The sequence below is a fragment of the Scyliorhinus torazame genome, chromosome 12 (genome assembly GCF_047496885.1).
Source record: "Scyliorhinus torazame isolate Kashiwa2021f chromosome 12, sScyTor2.1, whole genome shotgun sequence".
In the NCBI taxonomy this organism is placed as follows: Eukaryota; Metazoa; Chordata; class Chondrichthyes; order Carcharhiniformes; family Scyliorhinidae; genus Scyliorhinus; species Scyliorhinus torazame.
Window position 1 is genome coordinate 204345427 of NC_092718.1, and position 16338 is coordinate 204361764.

General features: G+C 42.1%; 1 protein-coding gene across 4 annotated transcripts in view; it reads right to left on the reverse strand.

Annotated features, from left to right (window-relative positions):
• The window catches only part of akap10 (A kinase (PRKA) anchor protein 10), a 110926-nt gene that overhangs the window by 50067 nt on the left and 44521 nt on the right, over positions 1-16338 (reverse strand). For all 4 annotated transcript variants that reach the window (XR_011933704.1, XM_072469742.1, XM_072469741.1 and 1 more), the window contains 2 exons: positions 12109-12294; positions 2076-2645 (listed from right to left, as the gene is read on the reverse strand). Coding sequence is in view for 3 of the 4 variants with exons in the window: in XM_072469742.1 (XP_072325843.1) it covers positions 2076-2645; positions 12109-12294 (756 nt within the window). In the remaining variant the exon portion in view is untranslated. The remainder of the gene's footprint in view (positions 1-2075; positions 2646-12108; positions 12295-16338) is intronic.

The window sequence follows — 16338 nt, forward strand, 5'->3', positions numbered from 1 at the left end:
AAATCTGTGCAGGAAATGGAAGAGTGTTTTATTGATCCTATTTTGTGTTTGGAGAATTTAAGAATATAAATATGAAGTCTCTTAACTATTGTGCTTTATTAACTGAGGGCACAGCAAACCTGCCTTGGGTCATTCCCTTAAGCAAGTCCCTCTCAGAATCCAAAACACAAATAAACGCTGTTGTAGACGAGCACATAGCATTCTATTAGCAAATACTTTTTGCAGGGGAGGGGTGAAAATTGAGGGGCAGAGGGAGGAAAAGGAGAGGATGCATAGAGTTTGAACACTCCCGGAATTCGCATAAGTTTGAAAATTGGAGAGTCCTGAAATTTGCTATAACAAAAGTCTGTGGTCTTCCAGTAAAATCTGCAGTAATTTTAAAAGACACCAAATGAAATTGAATTACTGCATGCACAAAGCTGAGCATGTATTTAAAACAGGAGCTTACATCGTTTTGAAGAATTGAAGTTAAAAATAATTACATTTTCAGAGGGATAACATTAGGAAGAAAAATTTACCTTTATTCAACAAGTACAGAAAGGGATTGAAATATTGAGTATATACTTCCAACTTGTCAAATTCTGCTTTCTCAATGGGTTCAACATTAATGATCAGGTTCCCTACATATCCAAACACTGAATTCTTCAAGTGCAGAACATGCCGACTGTCAGAATATAAGTACTTGCTCAACTTAGGGGTTTCTGCCTGAAGATTGTACTGAATTTATTGAATAATTTGAAGTTATGATCACAATATCTATGCCACGAGTTATAACTTTTGCACTGGAACTTTGACTTTTAAATTCTAATTTTACCAAATGCTTATGTTGGAGGCTGGGGGGGGGCAGGACGTTGGTCAGCAAGAGTTTACCTGGCACAACAACAAATAAAGTAGAGAACAGAACACAAAAAAAAAAAATCACAATATCTGTATTTGTAAGAGTACCATTTGATATTGCTAAATTGTCTAAATCGTATCACTGAACAAATTACTTCCAAATTAAGTGACTTATAGAAAAGGTAAATGTATCAGCTTCTCAATACCAGCAACTTAGTTATCAGCTGATCAATTTTCAGTGGTGCTGTGGTGCTGGCTGAGGAAGAAACTCTGGTAAATCATTATAAAAACTCCAAGCTCTTCCGATAGTCTTGACAGAGTGAGGAATGTTGTATTCCAGAGAACTTATTGCTCTTCTTCAAACAGCGTCGTAGGATCAACTGACCAGGGACATTGGACAATGGTTTAATTACTCATCCAAAGGACAGGACCGCCAACGGCACAGCACTCTCATTGCTGCAGGGGAGTGCCAATTCAGGATTATGGGTATGAATTCTGGCAACAAGACTGAACCCCACCTCCTGACAAAATGGTGATGCTGACAACTTGTTCATACAGCGTGATACCAGAATTATACTTCATTCTTTGTAAAGTAATCTGGATAGTTTGAACTGGAGCAAGCCATTGCATACAGATTGTTACAAAAATACATTCACCACTTTGTATTTGCTCCATAAGGAAGCTTAAATCATGGGAGCCTCAAACTCAAGCCCATTTTAAGAGTTCTTCATTCGAAATCAACAGGATCGCATCTTACTCAAATGACAAAATGGGGGGTTAATTTCAAAATATTCATTTTACTTTGCAAAGGAGAAAATTGTAGACAACGTGATGTGTGCCACTGGCACTAAATTATCAGTAGGTTCTTTCACATTGAAATGCAGATCCCTGCCCCTGTAGAAGACCAACATTTCACCCCCAAAAAGAGCATTCCTAAAAATTAAGATGGTTTTCTTTCTCATTACCAACCTAGCAGAGACCAGGAATGGAAATTGGGATGCCAGTTTTGTCTGCTCAGTTACTTGTGGATCAACTCATTAAACCATTGGGGGAGGGCATTTTACTTTGAATGTTAATCATTCTTTGTCCATATTCCAGTTAATTATATCCAGCCAGCAATGATTTAGGGAGCCCCTCAATGCCAACAACATAGTAATTTCTAATATTACAGAAAGAACACATCACAGAAGAGGAAATGGTGATTATCTTTGAAGAAAAATTATAGAAACCAGGCTTACTTTTCATCAGTTTGCCTGATAAGCCTTTCAGCCCTGTTTGGTGTTCATGTCCTTTCAATACAGGTTTTAGAGATTCTTGACTGGCGGCCTCTGTATGAATAGTTACTGTTCTTGATGGCCCGACAAGCAATGGATTTAGATCACTGCCATCCTGATTTAATGAGTGGTTCGGAGACCTTTTATTTCGCCCAACGCAGTCCAGGCCCATGGGGTCTGGGACATTAAGTTTGTCCCCGCTAGAAACCAGATTGTCCTTCGCCTCCAGGTCAGAAGACAAACTGGAGTCACACGATACCGGCGCATCAACATCACAATGTCTGTTTGCAGGGGAAGCAGGTTCCGCTAGAGAGCTGTGTTTTACTGTGTTCAGGCTGTGGGCTCTGATGCGAGACCAGCTTGTGGAGCGGAAACTTTCTGCTTCCAACCAGAATTTAACTAAATGTCCAACTCCTTGCATCTCCATGAACTGGATGATGTACGGGAGAGCAGTGCTGTCCTGCAGGACTTGTTCAAGAGTCTTTGAGAGTCTGGAGTTAGTCTCTTCAGCTTTATAATTCAGGCAGGAATGACCTGTTCAAAAACAAAAACATGAAAAATAGGATGGATTCTTTTTATTCAGTACAATGGCATATTTGCACCAAGAAACCAGAGCACACCACAGGAGGAAAATATATCTACTTCAACATGTACGTTGAGTTATAATTTTATTAATAGTCAATATTGTTCCAAACCTGTTGAAAAATAACACGCTTACCTATCTCTGAAATGGTTCTAATCAATTGTTAGCTATGGTACAGCTGACACTATCCAGGGTGGAATTAACCAATTATACATATATTAGAGGTAAAGCCAACTTTTTTTTAATGCAGTACTTATAGGATGCTCCTGTTAGCATTATGCTATTGTATCATGCACTGGTAGGATATGCTGTATACCTGCCGCATTGCAGATTACCAAACTCAGCTGAACCCTTGGGAAAAGTGCAAAAATGCAGGTTGCACATGTCCCAAAGCACCAAATGTGGCGAATCCATTTACAACCCATGATGTCATTTTTTTTAAATTGTAGGCCCAGACAGCAACTTTCATCCAGTAATTTTTCAATGTCTGACCTTCCACGGGCCTCACTGCATACTTCACTGCAAACAGCTGTCTACCTGCACCTCCCATTGTAAAAGGTACACATACATCAGCTATGCAAACAGCTGCTTGTAACGAAGCATAAAGTGTGTCTTTTAGAAATGCAGAGAATGCGACACAAATGGAGGAAAAATGCTGCCAGTTAACTCTAAATGTACTGTTACAAGGTACTTGAGCATTCACAAGTTATACACAATGTCAGATATAACTGGGTAAAGGTATGAAATGACACATTTGCTTGGCCCGCCATGAAACTCCCTCCAAATATGCAGAAATTGGAATGCCGTGAATTTCAACTGAATTGTGTCAGCTTCTGAGGAAATTAGATACACACATCAGAAATCTCCAAAATTGCTCTGGAATTCCCAAGGGCAATAAGAACAAAAAAACCTCGGAGATATCAATTTAACATTAGAATATACATTATTCAGCATGTCCATCCTGTAGTCATTTCCGTGATTCCATAAAGTTAGACCCGCCATGATCTGCGACATAATTCAAAATGTATTAAATATTATTTCGAGAAGGGAGTCATAAGAATATTTGATACTGCATTTAAGAGGTAATATAAATAAAAATCTAGCCAAAGAAATCTGCATTTTGAATTCTACTAGCTTCTTCATATATAACCCATTTGCACTTTTGGATTAAATTTTGTTCATTGTCAGTGCATAACATACCTTGCTGCTGATGCTGATGTTGTATAACTAGAGAAAATTACATGCAATTTTCCAAATATTACTGTACAAAAACTTCTTCTGGTTGTGGAGCCTTCTGCACTACTTTCGATAAATAAATTACTGGAATTACTTAAAATAATTTCTACAGCTACCTGGCAGGGAAGACAGAATATCTGCTCCCTTATTGCCTGTAATCTGTATGTTTATTATATTTTGTGCAACTGTTTGTTGGTTTTTATGTTTTTCACTTACTTTACTGGGGGATTTCGACAAAGGTTTTGGCATTTTGCTCTTGGGTGTTGGAAGATCTTCAGTGGTTATTTGTTCCGCTCGATGGGACTCCAGGACCCAACATCAGGAATTTAAAGAGGTGATGGCTGCAATCTGTCAAACCCTAAATCAGAGGGTAGGCGGAGGTGAAAGACAGTAAAGGTACACCCATTGACCCTGCCTTCTTCATTTAGAGAATCCTTCTCGATTCCCATGGATTTGAAGCTGAAGATGTCTACTGTCTGCAGGTCTTCCCCAGCACTGGATACTTGATGATGTGACCTTTAACGTACGTTGCTACCTGCATGAAATTCTAGAAGGTGTTCGAGGAGAAGAGAGATCTGCCTCAGCTGAGAATCTTCAAAGCAGAGCCCCACTTTACTGTCACAACGGGACCTTGTGGAGACTGTGCACCTCTACAACCCCCATGGTTCCAGTCATCGATACGCTTACCTACCTTGCCAGGACGTCGACGCGGTTGGGAATTGCACAGAGGTCAAAAACACCTTTGGGATCTGGACCAGCAACAGCAGGTCAAGGTGACAAGACAAATGGTGATGCAGCAATCCTCCACCCTTCTTCTCTATCGGGGAAAGTCGTGGCTACCTTATCTACACTGGGCAGCCCAAAGCTTGTCGCTCTGGCAGAAAATCTGATCATGTGGCGGCCAGCTGCAGTGTCGCCATCTGCAGAAATTGCAAGCAGAAAAGGCATCAGACAAAGGACTGCAAGCAGACTACGTATTGCAATCTGTGTGGTAGAAAAGGCCATCTCTACAAGACCTGCCCCAAATGTTTCCTCACTTATGCACAGGCAGTGAAAGCCAAGGAGGAGCAAGCAGAAGGAAAGGCCGTTGTGACTACCGCCCAAGGAGACTTGCAAACTTCCACCCATAGAAATCTCCAGGAGCCATGACGACGGCGAGAATGAGTAAGTTCTTTGGGGTGGAGGACAGGTGCGCGAGATGTGCAGGGAGTCCGGCGAACCATGCCCATATGTTTTGGGCATGCCCAGCGCTTAAAGAATTCTGGCAGGGCTTTGCGAGGGCTATGTCCAGGATTTTGGGCACACGGGTGAAGGCGAGTCCAACAATAGCGATCTTTGGGGTGTCAGAGGATCCGGGAGCGCAGGAAGCGAAAGAGGCCGAGTTGTTGGCCTTTGTTTCCCTGGTAGCCCGGAGACGGTCTTGTTAATGTGGGGGGACTTGAAACCCTCGAGTGTGGAGACCTGGGTTAGCAATATGGCGGTGTTCCTCAGCCTGGAGCGAATAAAGTTCGCCTTGAGAGGGTCCTCCTGGCGGTGGCAACCTTTCCTTGACTTTCCAGGGAAGCAGTAAAGTGTCAACAGCAGCAGCATCATGGGGGGGCGGGGGGGCACTCAGGTGGGGGAAATTGTTGATATGATGTGTATTTTTGTTTTGTATAAAGACAACACCCACCTTGTTTTTGTTCAATAATTTTCATTTATTTTTGTTATGTAAAAGCGTTGGTTGGAGAAAGCTTTAATAAAAACATCTTTAAAAAAAAGAAATCTCCATGAGCAGAATGGGACAAAGGAGGACACAGAGGGAGACAAGGAGAAGGGGAAAGAGTGAGACACTTCTTCAACAGAGAACAATCCAAGGCTTGCTCCTTGCATGCGCCTCCCCTCCCCCCACCCCCTCATGGGGGAAGCATGCCTTGCTTCAAAACAGCGAGCAGTTGGCCATCATTTAGCAGTTCTCACTGCTGCTGGCAGCGTCCAGGCCCGTCATTCTGGGCGGTGACTTCAACGGCATCATCGATGCGGCTGGGCAATCCAGCAAGGGCAACACGGTGGCACAGTGGTTAGCATGGCAACCTCACAGCGCCAGGGACCTGGGTTTGATTCCCACCTTGGGTGACTGTCTGTGTGGGATTTACACTGTGCGGAGTTTGCACTTTCTCCCTGGATCTGCTTGGGTTTCCTCCGGGTGCTCCTGTTTCCTCCCACAGTCCCAAGATGTGCAGGTTAGGTGGGTTGGACATGTTAAATTGTCCCTTCAGATGAGGTTACAGGGCAGGGGTTTGGGCCTAGGTAGGGTGGCCTTTCAAATGGTCGGTGCAGACTCGATGGGCCAAATGGCCTCTTTCGGTACTGTGGGGATTCTATGATTCTAAGGCCGACAGCAAACTGGATGCCATATCCAGAATCCTGAAGGAAAGGCAAAAGATGCCAAGCTCTACGACGTCTTCAGCAACTCTGCTGTTTAGGCGCAGCATAGGTATATCTGGTTGCGATAAGACAGATGTGTCCTTTGCAGGATTGCCTTCCTGTTTATGTCCTCAGCATTCACGGTTAGCTCCACTGATGTCAAGAACCCCGGTGCTCTTCTCTGACCACTGCCTCCCACTGGCTGACTGTCACAAGAGGACCAGAGGGTTGGTAAGGGGACATGGATGCTGAATGTGAAACTGTGGACCCCAGAGATCATGTAGGAGCTCAAAAGGGATTACAAAAATTTGGAGAACCATGAAACCGCTCGGAGACCCTGGCACACGGGTGGGAAGCAATTAGAGAGAACAGCAAGAGGTTTTTCATCCTCATAGGTGTACAGAAGACAAGAGGGAGATGAGGGAAATGTCCCAACTCCAGAAAAAATGTAAAATCTGCTCTCGCTGCAGTCGATGGAGGTCAATGTCAAGGAAAGTCTCTGGAAGGTGAAGAACGAGCAAACCTCGCGCTTCACCTCAGAGGCCACCTAGATCATCTTCCAGTCCAGAATCCACTCTGTGGAGCAGGATGATTTGTGCTTGCGTTTCTTCTTCTAAAAGGTGCACAGATGGAGCTCTGAAATCAGCAGCCTGAAGGGAGAAGATGGCTCAGTAAAGCCATCGCAATCTGACATCTTGAGGATCAGCAAATCCTTTTATGCCGGATTGTTTGACATGATGCCCATAAACAGCACAGCCTCCAGGTATAGTAACCATGTTTGTAAGATTAAACACAATTACTCTGTGTGTGTGTGTGTGTGTGTGTGTGTGTGGGGGGGGGGGTTAGTTGGATCTCTTCACCGGGCTGCCAGGATCAAATCTGAAACCAAACTGGAACCTCAGGACTCTGAAAAGCATTCCAGTGGAATAATATCCAATCACCACCTATTACCGGGCAGAGCACAGCCCTCTGGGCCCAATCATTGGCCACCAGCCAATCAATCAAACCAAGTCCCAACCCATCTCTCTGTCACTGATGCTGGCCAGTCTGCAATCTCCAGTTTAAATTAGCACAGCCTTCCGGATTCTTTCCACTTGAATTAATGATACAGGCTTCTTGCCTTAAAGTGAGATGTCCATTAATCATCCATGGATCAAAAATGTAATGGCAAAAATAAAAGAAAGGGAATATAAGGGAATAAACAGGGAACAAACAGGAAGGACCCTTACACAACATCAAAATGCAGCTTGGCTGGTGGCAAGATCCTTCCGACGTGCCCGGAGTCTCTCCCTGTCCACAAGTTGCCCTCCAGGTGATGTGGTAGGGAAGAGATCGCTGTCCACCTCCGGGTGGAATATGTCTTCACAAAGAAGGTCCAGAGAGAGATGGTGGTTTTTGTGGAGGTTCATCCCGAGCAGCTCTGTGACGCAGGACTCTGTGCTCTACGGGCTGTTCCCAGGGATGCACACCGAGACAAACATCAGCTTCTACTGGAGGATAATCAACTGGGTGAAAGACGCTCTTTGGTCTGCTCAAAATATGGTGGTTGTCCAGTGCAAAGACTTGGCCCTGACCTAGTGTTGCAAATTCCAAAGCCCAGAACTACAGGTTGAGGGATGCGCTAAAACTTGGGGTAGCTGCCACAGAAGCGCAATGGGGAAAGGTTGCTGTCTAAGACATTTCAACCACAGTGCATCAAATGGCTAGAAATTGTATAGAACCTCTCAGGCCATATGACTCACATTAATGTATACAGTGAATATTACATGCATCATGTATCAAAAATCGGCCGTAAATTGGATAGTGTACAGGATAGCTGTAATCTCCAAAATGATATAGATGGGTTGGTGGAGTGGGCAGGAAAGTGGCAGATGAGTTCATCTCTGCTAAGTGTGAGGTAAATGCATTTAGCGAGGCTCAAACAGTAAAAGGAAATACACAATAAATTGGAATATACTGAAAGAGGTAGATGAAGTGAGAGATCTTGACATACAAGAGCACAAGTCCCTTAAGGTAGCAGTACCGGTAGATAAGGTTGTAAAGAAGGCATATGGAATGCTCTCCTTCATTGGCAGAGGTATAGAATACAAAAGTCAGGATATAATGATGGAACTGTATAAGACACTAGTGAAGCCACAACTGGAGTGTTGTGTGCAGTTCTGGTCACATTACTGGAAGGATGTAATTGCTCTGGAGAGGGTGCAGAGGAGATTTACAAGAATGTTGCCAGGGCTGGAGAATTGTAGCTTCGAGCAGAGATTGGACGGGTTGGAGTTGTTTTCCTTGGAACAGAGAAGGTTGAGGGGTGACATGATTGAGGCATACAAAATTGTGAGGGGTAGAGATAGAGGAGTCAAGAGGAACCTGTTTCCCTTGGGAGAGAGTTCAAAAACTAGGGGTCACGGATTCAAGCTAGGTGGCAGAAGGATTGGAGGGGACATGAGGGGGAACCTTTTTACACAGAGGGTGGTGGGGGTCTGGAATTTGTTGCCCGAGTTGGTGGTGGGGTAAAATATTTTTAGAAGTACCTGGACCTGTACCTTAAGTGCTGTGAGCGGCAGGGCTATGGGCCATGTGCAGCACAATGGGATTAGAAAGGGAACCTGGGTGTCTTTGGGTCAACATGGACAAGATGGGCTGAATGGCCTCTTCTGTGCTGTATCATTTCTGTGGTTCATTCACAATTGTATTGAGCAGCATGATCCATGTGGACAACTGAAAAGCCATTGCACTTGGGGCAGCACGATCGCACAGTGGGTTAGCACTGCTGCCTCATGGCGCCGAGGTCTCAGGTTCGATCCCAACTCGGGGTCACTGTCCGTGTGGAGTTTGCACATTCTCCCCGTGATTGCGTGGGTTTCACCCCCACAACCCAAAAGATGTGCAGGGTAGGTGGATTGGCCACTCTAAATTGCCCCTTAATTGGAAAAAAATAACTGGGTTCCCTAAATTTAAAAAATTTTTTTTAAAACCATTGCACTTTTTGTAATGACCATTTAAAAATGCCTGCAACGTTCTTTTGATTGTACTGAAGCACCTCAGACCGCAACATGGTCTATGCAGAAAACTTGAATATTATTGCTCTCCGATGACCATTTTAAAATGTTTGTAAAGTTCTTTCAGATATTTTACAAATAAATCATTTTTTTTGCAAAATAAATCTGCTACAGCATGTTATGCCTCTGGATTTAGAGCCACAGGTCTCATCTTTCTCAAAAATGTTTCATTCAATATTAATATTTCTCACATGGCTTACACCCTACACAATTCTTGAACTAAATTTACTGCAGAATTTCCAGCAGCACACATGGAAACCAAACCAGTGATTTCTAGAAATTAACACAGCTGCAAAGTATAAAATTGTTAAATCATTTTTAAAATGGGCTGCATATGAAATTAGAAAGTCAGATAATTGTTTATCAAGCAGCTCAAATTTGCATTTTGCCACGTGACCCAAACAACTTCCATGATCTTCAAAAGACCTGCTTCAAGCTTGAATCGACTCGAGTAGCAAATCCTATTTCAGCAATTCGATTATGTGCACGCACTGTAACACACTGACCCCCCCAAAAAACGTACTTGATTCTCTATTTCTCCCCAATTCCATTTCCAAACATTCAATGTTAAGGTTATACAAAGATGGCTGCACATTTTCAAAAGCTGAAATGTCGCAGAAACCACCAACATTAACAATGAAAGTGTCTCGATCAGTTTTTCCGTAGCCTGAAATAAATTCAGCTGCGGCAGACGAAAGCCAAAAAGATGCTCAACCAATCTTTGCTCTAAATCTCATACTCTACTGCTCTGGGCTAAAACATGGTACTGGGCGAGTAGTTAGCTGAAAAAAAAGATACACAACAGGTCTGAATGGGTTACTCTCTTATTTTTAATAAGAGAAAAAATACATGATGTATCATTACAGAGGCAGGAGTGATCCTTGGACTCTGCTTGTTTATAGTCTACATTCAATAGCCTGTATGTTGAAACTAAAATGTAATATTTTCAAATATGCTGACAACATTAAATTAGAACAACTGCAAAGACAGAGATTGCAATTAAAAAAGATTCTGATTGCCTATGTAAATGCAATACTGACCACAAACAAGCTCATCCAGACCATGGTCTGCGTAGCATCACCATCACTCTGTTCTTCCATTTTCCACCCTCGATTGTCACGCCATCCTATTTTTTTCCCCTTGGTCACCCACATTTCCAGAAATATTCCACCACTTCGGCGAACCACCCCTCAACTCCCATTCACCTGGTCCTTTGAAGCAAAACCCCAAATGGGCACACAAACCATCGTTTACAAGGTCAAGCTGAAATCCTGGACTCCAATACACCAACTGCAGAACATTGGCTCTGTGAAAATTCCACAACCTACTTCAAATAATAAGCACAAGCTCTTCCCATCAAGTTACATAACATCTAAAATAAGTTCCACTATTCCAACCGAGTGCTGATCTTGTCAAATATCACAGAAAACATTGCTGCTTTCAAAGGAACTTCACGGTCACCACTGGTCTTTTGTAGGAGCTAAAATGAAGCAATAAAGGCAGTTCTGAGCTGGAGGTTACCACTGATAATAAATGAAAACTGCCCCTAACTAGGACCAAGTCGTTAGAGGGGTATTCCAGGTTCAACTCCGTAATGTTGAGAGAATATAGTAGGATCACTGGCATTGTGTGTTGACTGTAAAGTCATTGTAACCCCCAAAAATCTGCTTACTGCTGTGTATAGGTTTACAAAATCTTAATCTCGGATTCATAGGCATTAAAAAAGAACGGTTACTTAAACACCAATTGCATTACCAATCAAAATTTGAGAAGAGGCCATGGAAGGACATTTAGGACAGGCATCCAAAAACTTGGTAAAAGGAGTGTTTTAAAGGAAGAGAGGAAGGTAGGGTGGTGGTGAGGTTCACTGATACAACTCCAGAATTTCAGGCATAGGCTTCTGAAAGCACAGCCGCCAGACATCATCTTTCAGTGCACAGAACAACGGTAGCACCGCAAACTGATCCAGCCAATACTCACTGCAAACTCAGAAGTGCTACTGAAAATTTACTACAAGTTCTGAAGACAAACACAAGGAGGAAACAACTTTAACTTGAGGTCTGTGATAATAGTTTGTGGACGTTTAGACACATACCAAACTGGATATGAACGCTAACCAGACATTTATTGGAAGTCTTCCCACTTAATGTTGTACAATAGAAATCCAATAGGCTGGAAGGCAGCCGCACACAATAGTAATTTCACATTGATAAAGTCAAGGTGGCAACTTGGAAATGTGCTAAGATTATAATGGGATAGTAGCGGTGCAGTCACCCAACTCAGATCCAGAAGATCTATGAATACAAAAATGACATTAACTCTTATTTCAAAAGAGTTTGAAATGCTTTCAAACACTGATGGGATTTCGCTCATTCTACATTGTTACTTTAATATTTAATCCTCATTCCTCATCATCCTCAGTTGAACAAATATAAAAATCAAATTTATAATTTAATTCCATGGCAACAGAAGAATGTCTATCTTTCTACTATGGACTCCCAATTGCCAAACCATTTTATCGCAGGTTTTTAAACATTTACAGTGTTGGGGCTATCACTTATTACAGCTTTAGCAACTATAACACTCAATGATACAATAATAGAACAGACACTTCAGACGATCACGTGCAGCCTTTCTAGCCTTATCTAAGGATGTCCATTGTTGATTATTATTGCCCTGTACATCAAGGGTTCAAATTAACAAATTATAACTTTACCCAAGTCTCCAAAATGAGCAGCTTCCATAAGAATCGGCTGTTGGCTGAGAACTGCAGTTCTGCCACGTGCAAAGGAGTCCATGTTGGCAGAGATGGCATTGATTGCCACATTGCTCGGTCCTGCAGCTTCCAGGAGTGCATTGTTCCTGCTTGGTGATGGGGTTGCAACAGGACTTGTGGCTGGGACTGCAAAAAAAAGAGAAAACATTCAGAGAATTACCTTGGAGGAAGCCCAACCGAACAACCTGAATGATAATTGGAATTTATTATTTGTAAAATTATGGCATCCATTTAAAATATAACTACCGATGGACAGGCAGCACTGGGTCTAAACACTAGGCCTTGAAAATTTTTATACTTGATTTTTTTTTTTTAAATATAATTTTTTTAAAATAAATTTAGAGTACCCAATTATTTTTCCTCCAATTCAGAGCCAATTTAGCGTGGCCAATCCACCTAACCTGCACATCTTTGGGTTGTGGGGGTGACACCCAGGCAGACATAGGGAGAATGTGCAAATTCCACATGGACAGTGACCCAGAGCTGGGATTCAAACCCGGGTTCTCAGTGCCGCAGTCCCAGTGCAAACCACTGAGCCACATGACGTCCCAAATTCTTATACTTATTGAGCAGAGAGGGCGAAGGCTCTTTTCTAAGATAATATCAAAGATTTTAAATAGAGTGCATTTGGGAAGTCTTTGCCCAATCCCTGAGAGCTAAGTCCCCCAGCATAAGTCTTTCATTAACACATATGAATCTAAAATATTAAGCGTTCATCATATTTCCAGGAGGAAAAAACACTGAGCAAAATATCAAAGGAGGCTTGACATACTGACCAAAATCTTTAAAACCCACCATCGGTTTAATACCTCATTGCATGATCATGTACGTAATTGTCAATGAACTAAAATGAGCATTTTTAGCCTAATTGCATCTATTTTAACTTGATTGCATGGTCACATAAATATTCCTTAATTATGTATGAAGGACACTTAAACTTAAGTCAGCAACATGTACTCTCCCCATTAGGAGATGGTATCTGCACTTCACTAAGGAACAGCCACAGTGAGAGCGTAAGTTTACCAACACTTAATTATTTTGCAAGTTGTTTTTAAATTTTAAAACGTCAAAACCTATAGGCAACAATAATAAAACCCCCACTGTGCACTGCACAAAGTTGTCGAACACCACCATAATTTAATCCATATTTATTTTAGTCCAAATGAGAAAATGCAAGTTGGGAAAAATGAATCTAGTCTAATCCTCCATTACACTTTTTCCTAATAAATGCTGAAAAAAACTTAAATAATCAGTTTATTTTATACTATTAAGTTAATGAAAATATTGCACCTTGTGTACACAGGGATAAATCATTTTGCTATCTATGTTGGCCACTTCAACAACAATCCTGCTACTGAACTAAAAAGGAGATAGTCATCACCAAAAGTAACAAATTACACAAATTACACAAAAAAACACATCTATCATAAGGACACTGAAAACAAATTGTTATGGACTAGGATAATTCAGACAACGGGAGAATAGCTTCACTAATGCAAGCTCCGAGAAGAAGGGAGAACCCACGGTCACATAATACAGTTCAGTCTTCACCATCAGTACACAGGAACTGACCATTGCCAATGTGCATGTGTGAAGCCTTGTTGAATGCCAAGATCTGCGTCATTCAGTAGAACAAGTTCTTTATGTATTTTTAATGTCATCAGAGTGTTCCAGTGAACAATGCCTTCATTTTGTGTAATGTTAGTAATTACCCTTATAACTCCTACAACAGAACAAAATGCTAAAACAAATGAAAAATTATTCCATTGAGATAGAATGCTATTTTAAATGATTGTGCATAGGCTGCCTTAGACCAATTATTGAAAGAAATAGAGATATTAATACTGGAATTAAATTGCTACAGATGTACACATTTAAAGTTGTTTTTTTTTAAATTAAAAAGAGCTCAATGATAAATGAAGAAATTATTTAGGTTTTGGTATAACATAATTTTAGGTGTGGTCAGAAGTGCTAGAAATGGAGTACAGAAGTAAAGATTTCAGAGTGCTTGAATATTAGAAAACCATCGAAATCACAGAACCTCCATTTACGAAAACTTCCCGAGGCCCAAATTCAATCACCATATTAATATTAGCAGTAGTTTCCACGAGCTCTATTGTCTCATGAAGTTCACATTTACAAAAGCATAGCTGACATTAACTGAGCCTGCATGAGACCCTTACTGCTTCCCCCTTCCACTCCAAAGTCCCCAATTTTCATCTAATTTTTTCAAACTCTGCCCTGTCCTCTTTATTACGGTCCTATTTCTATGGTGGCTTTAGAATAGAAAAATGTCAACGCTGTTCACTGAGGCAAAAAGAAAGGAACATTGAAGCTGAGACGGGGAGCAATTTGGAAGAATGAGCAAAATCTTGATACAGACAATGGGCTTTATAAAGGATCTTGAAGGAGAGGGACGAAAGAGAAAATGCTGGAAAATCTCAGCGGGTCTGGAAGCATCGAACAGAGAGGCCAAAGCATGAAATTGCAGATTGTGGAGCCACGGCAGTTGAATTTCTTTGTGTTCTGATTTAGAATTCATCCAATGATGCAGCAGCCTTTCCAAACCTCTAAGCCCACAAAATCTTTTAAAAGGACAGATGTAAAAGTAATAAATACAAACAGCTTGAATGCAGGTAAACATACCAAGACACTAAAAACTTTTAATAAACCAGTAAGATTGAGATGGACTGGATTCACATCAGTTGCTAGGTTTCAAATTCCTGATGGCCTAGATTTTCCCCCAACTTCCTTCTCAGGCACCTCTGTGCTTTTCTAGTTATCGCCTATGACGCATCACCCCACAACTGGTCAGCGTGCATTCAGCAACCAAGGAGCTGAGTTCTAGAATTCCCTTACTGAACGTTGCTGCCTTTCTCTTGTTTAAGACGCTCCTTGAGTAAATTTTTGGTCACTTGACCCAGTATCTCTCGATCAGTGGTTCTGTGTCAGATTTTGTTTGGTAATCTCTCCTGTGGAGCATCTTGGGATGTACTATATTGGGTTGAATCATCATCGGATTGCCACTTCATTCATTATTACTTACCTTAAACTGAAGTTCCATATCTCTTGCCCAAAGGTCCAGCCTGGGTCTGATGTGACATGTGGAGCATACTTGCTCCCGAGTCCTTCAATGCAGTGTAGGATCACTGGGAGAAACAAAGCCATGCCCCCTTTTAACAACACTAGCTGACATATCCCAGTAGAGGATAGGAGAAGTCGGGGGTTGGGGAGGTAGTCGGGGATGTGGAGGTGGTAGTTCAGGGTTCCAGAGGGGGTTTGGGAGTCAGTACTACAGTTACCCAGGAGTTAGAACTAGTTTTAACCCTTCTAAGTTTTCATGGGTATCTATTCTGCTAAGTGAGTCAGAATCATCTGAAGTCTCCAACTTCAACTCAGTTTTGAAGAGTTCATAGAATTATTTTACAGTGCAGGAGGCCATTCAGCCTATCGAGTTTGCACCGGCCCTTTGAAAGAGCACCCTACTTAAGCCCTCGCCTCCACCCTATCCCCGTGACCCAGTAACCCCCACCTGACCTTTTGGACACTAAGTGGCAATTTAGCATGGCCAATCCACTTAACCTGCACATCTTAAAGGCAATTGTCCTATGGAAATGGAAACTTTGTGGCAATTGACATGCAGTCCTTCCATGGGGTCCCGAGGACATCTTCATGGATACCTTCGGGGTACAAATCTCCAGAGAATGGAAGATCATCAAAGGCACTATATAAACATAGTGGGATACAGGTTGAAATCCATTCGACAAAAGCAGATCAGAATCACAGAAAATATAGTGTGGAAGTGGCAATTCGGCCCATCGAGTTTGCACCGACACCTGACCTACCTACCTAATCCCATTTGCCAGCAATTGGCGTGCCAAGTGCTCATCCAGGTACTTTTTAAAGGATATGATCCAACCCATCTCTATCACCCTCCCAGGCAGTGCATTCCAGACCGTCTCCACCCTCGGCTAAAAAGGTTTTTCCTCACATACCCTTCTAAACCTGCTGTCCCTTAACCTTGAACTCGTGCCACCTCGTGACTGATCCTTCAACTAAGGGGAACAGCTGCTCCCAATCCACCCTGTACATGCCCCTCATAATCTCATGCACCTCTATCAGGTCACCCCTTAGTCTAAAACAACCCAAGTCTATCCAACCTCTCTTCAT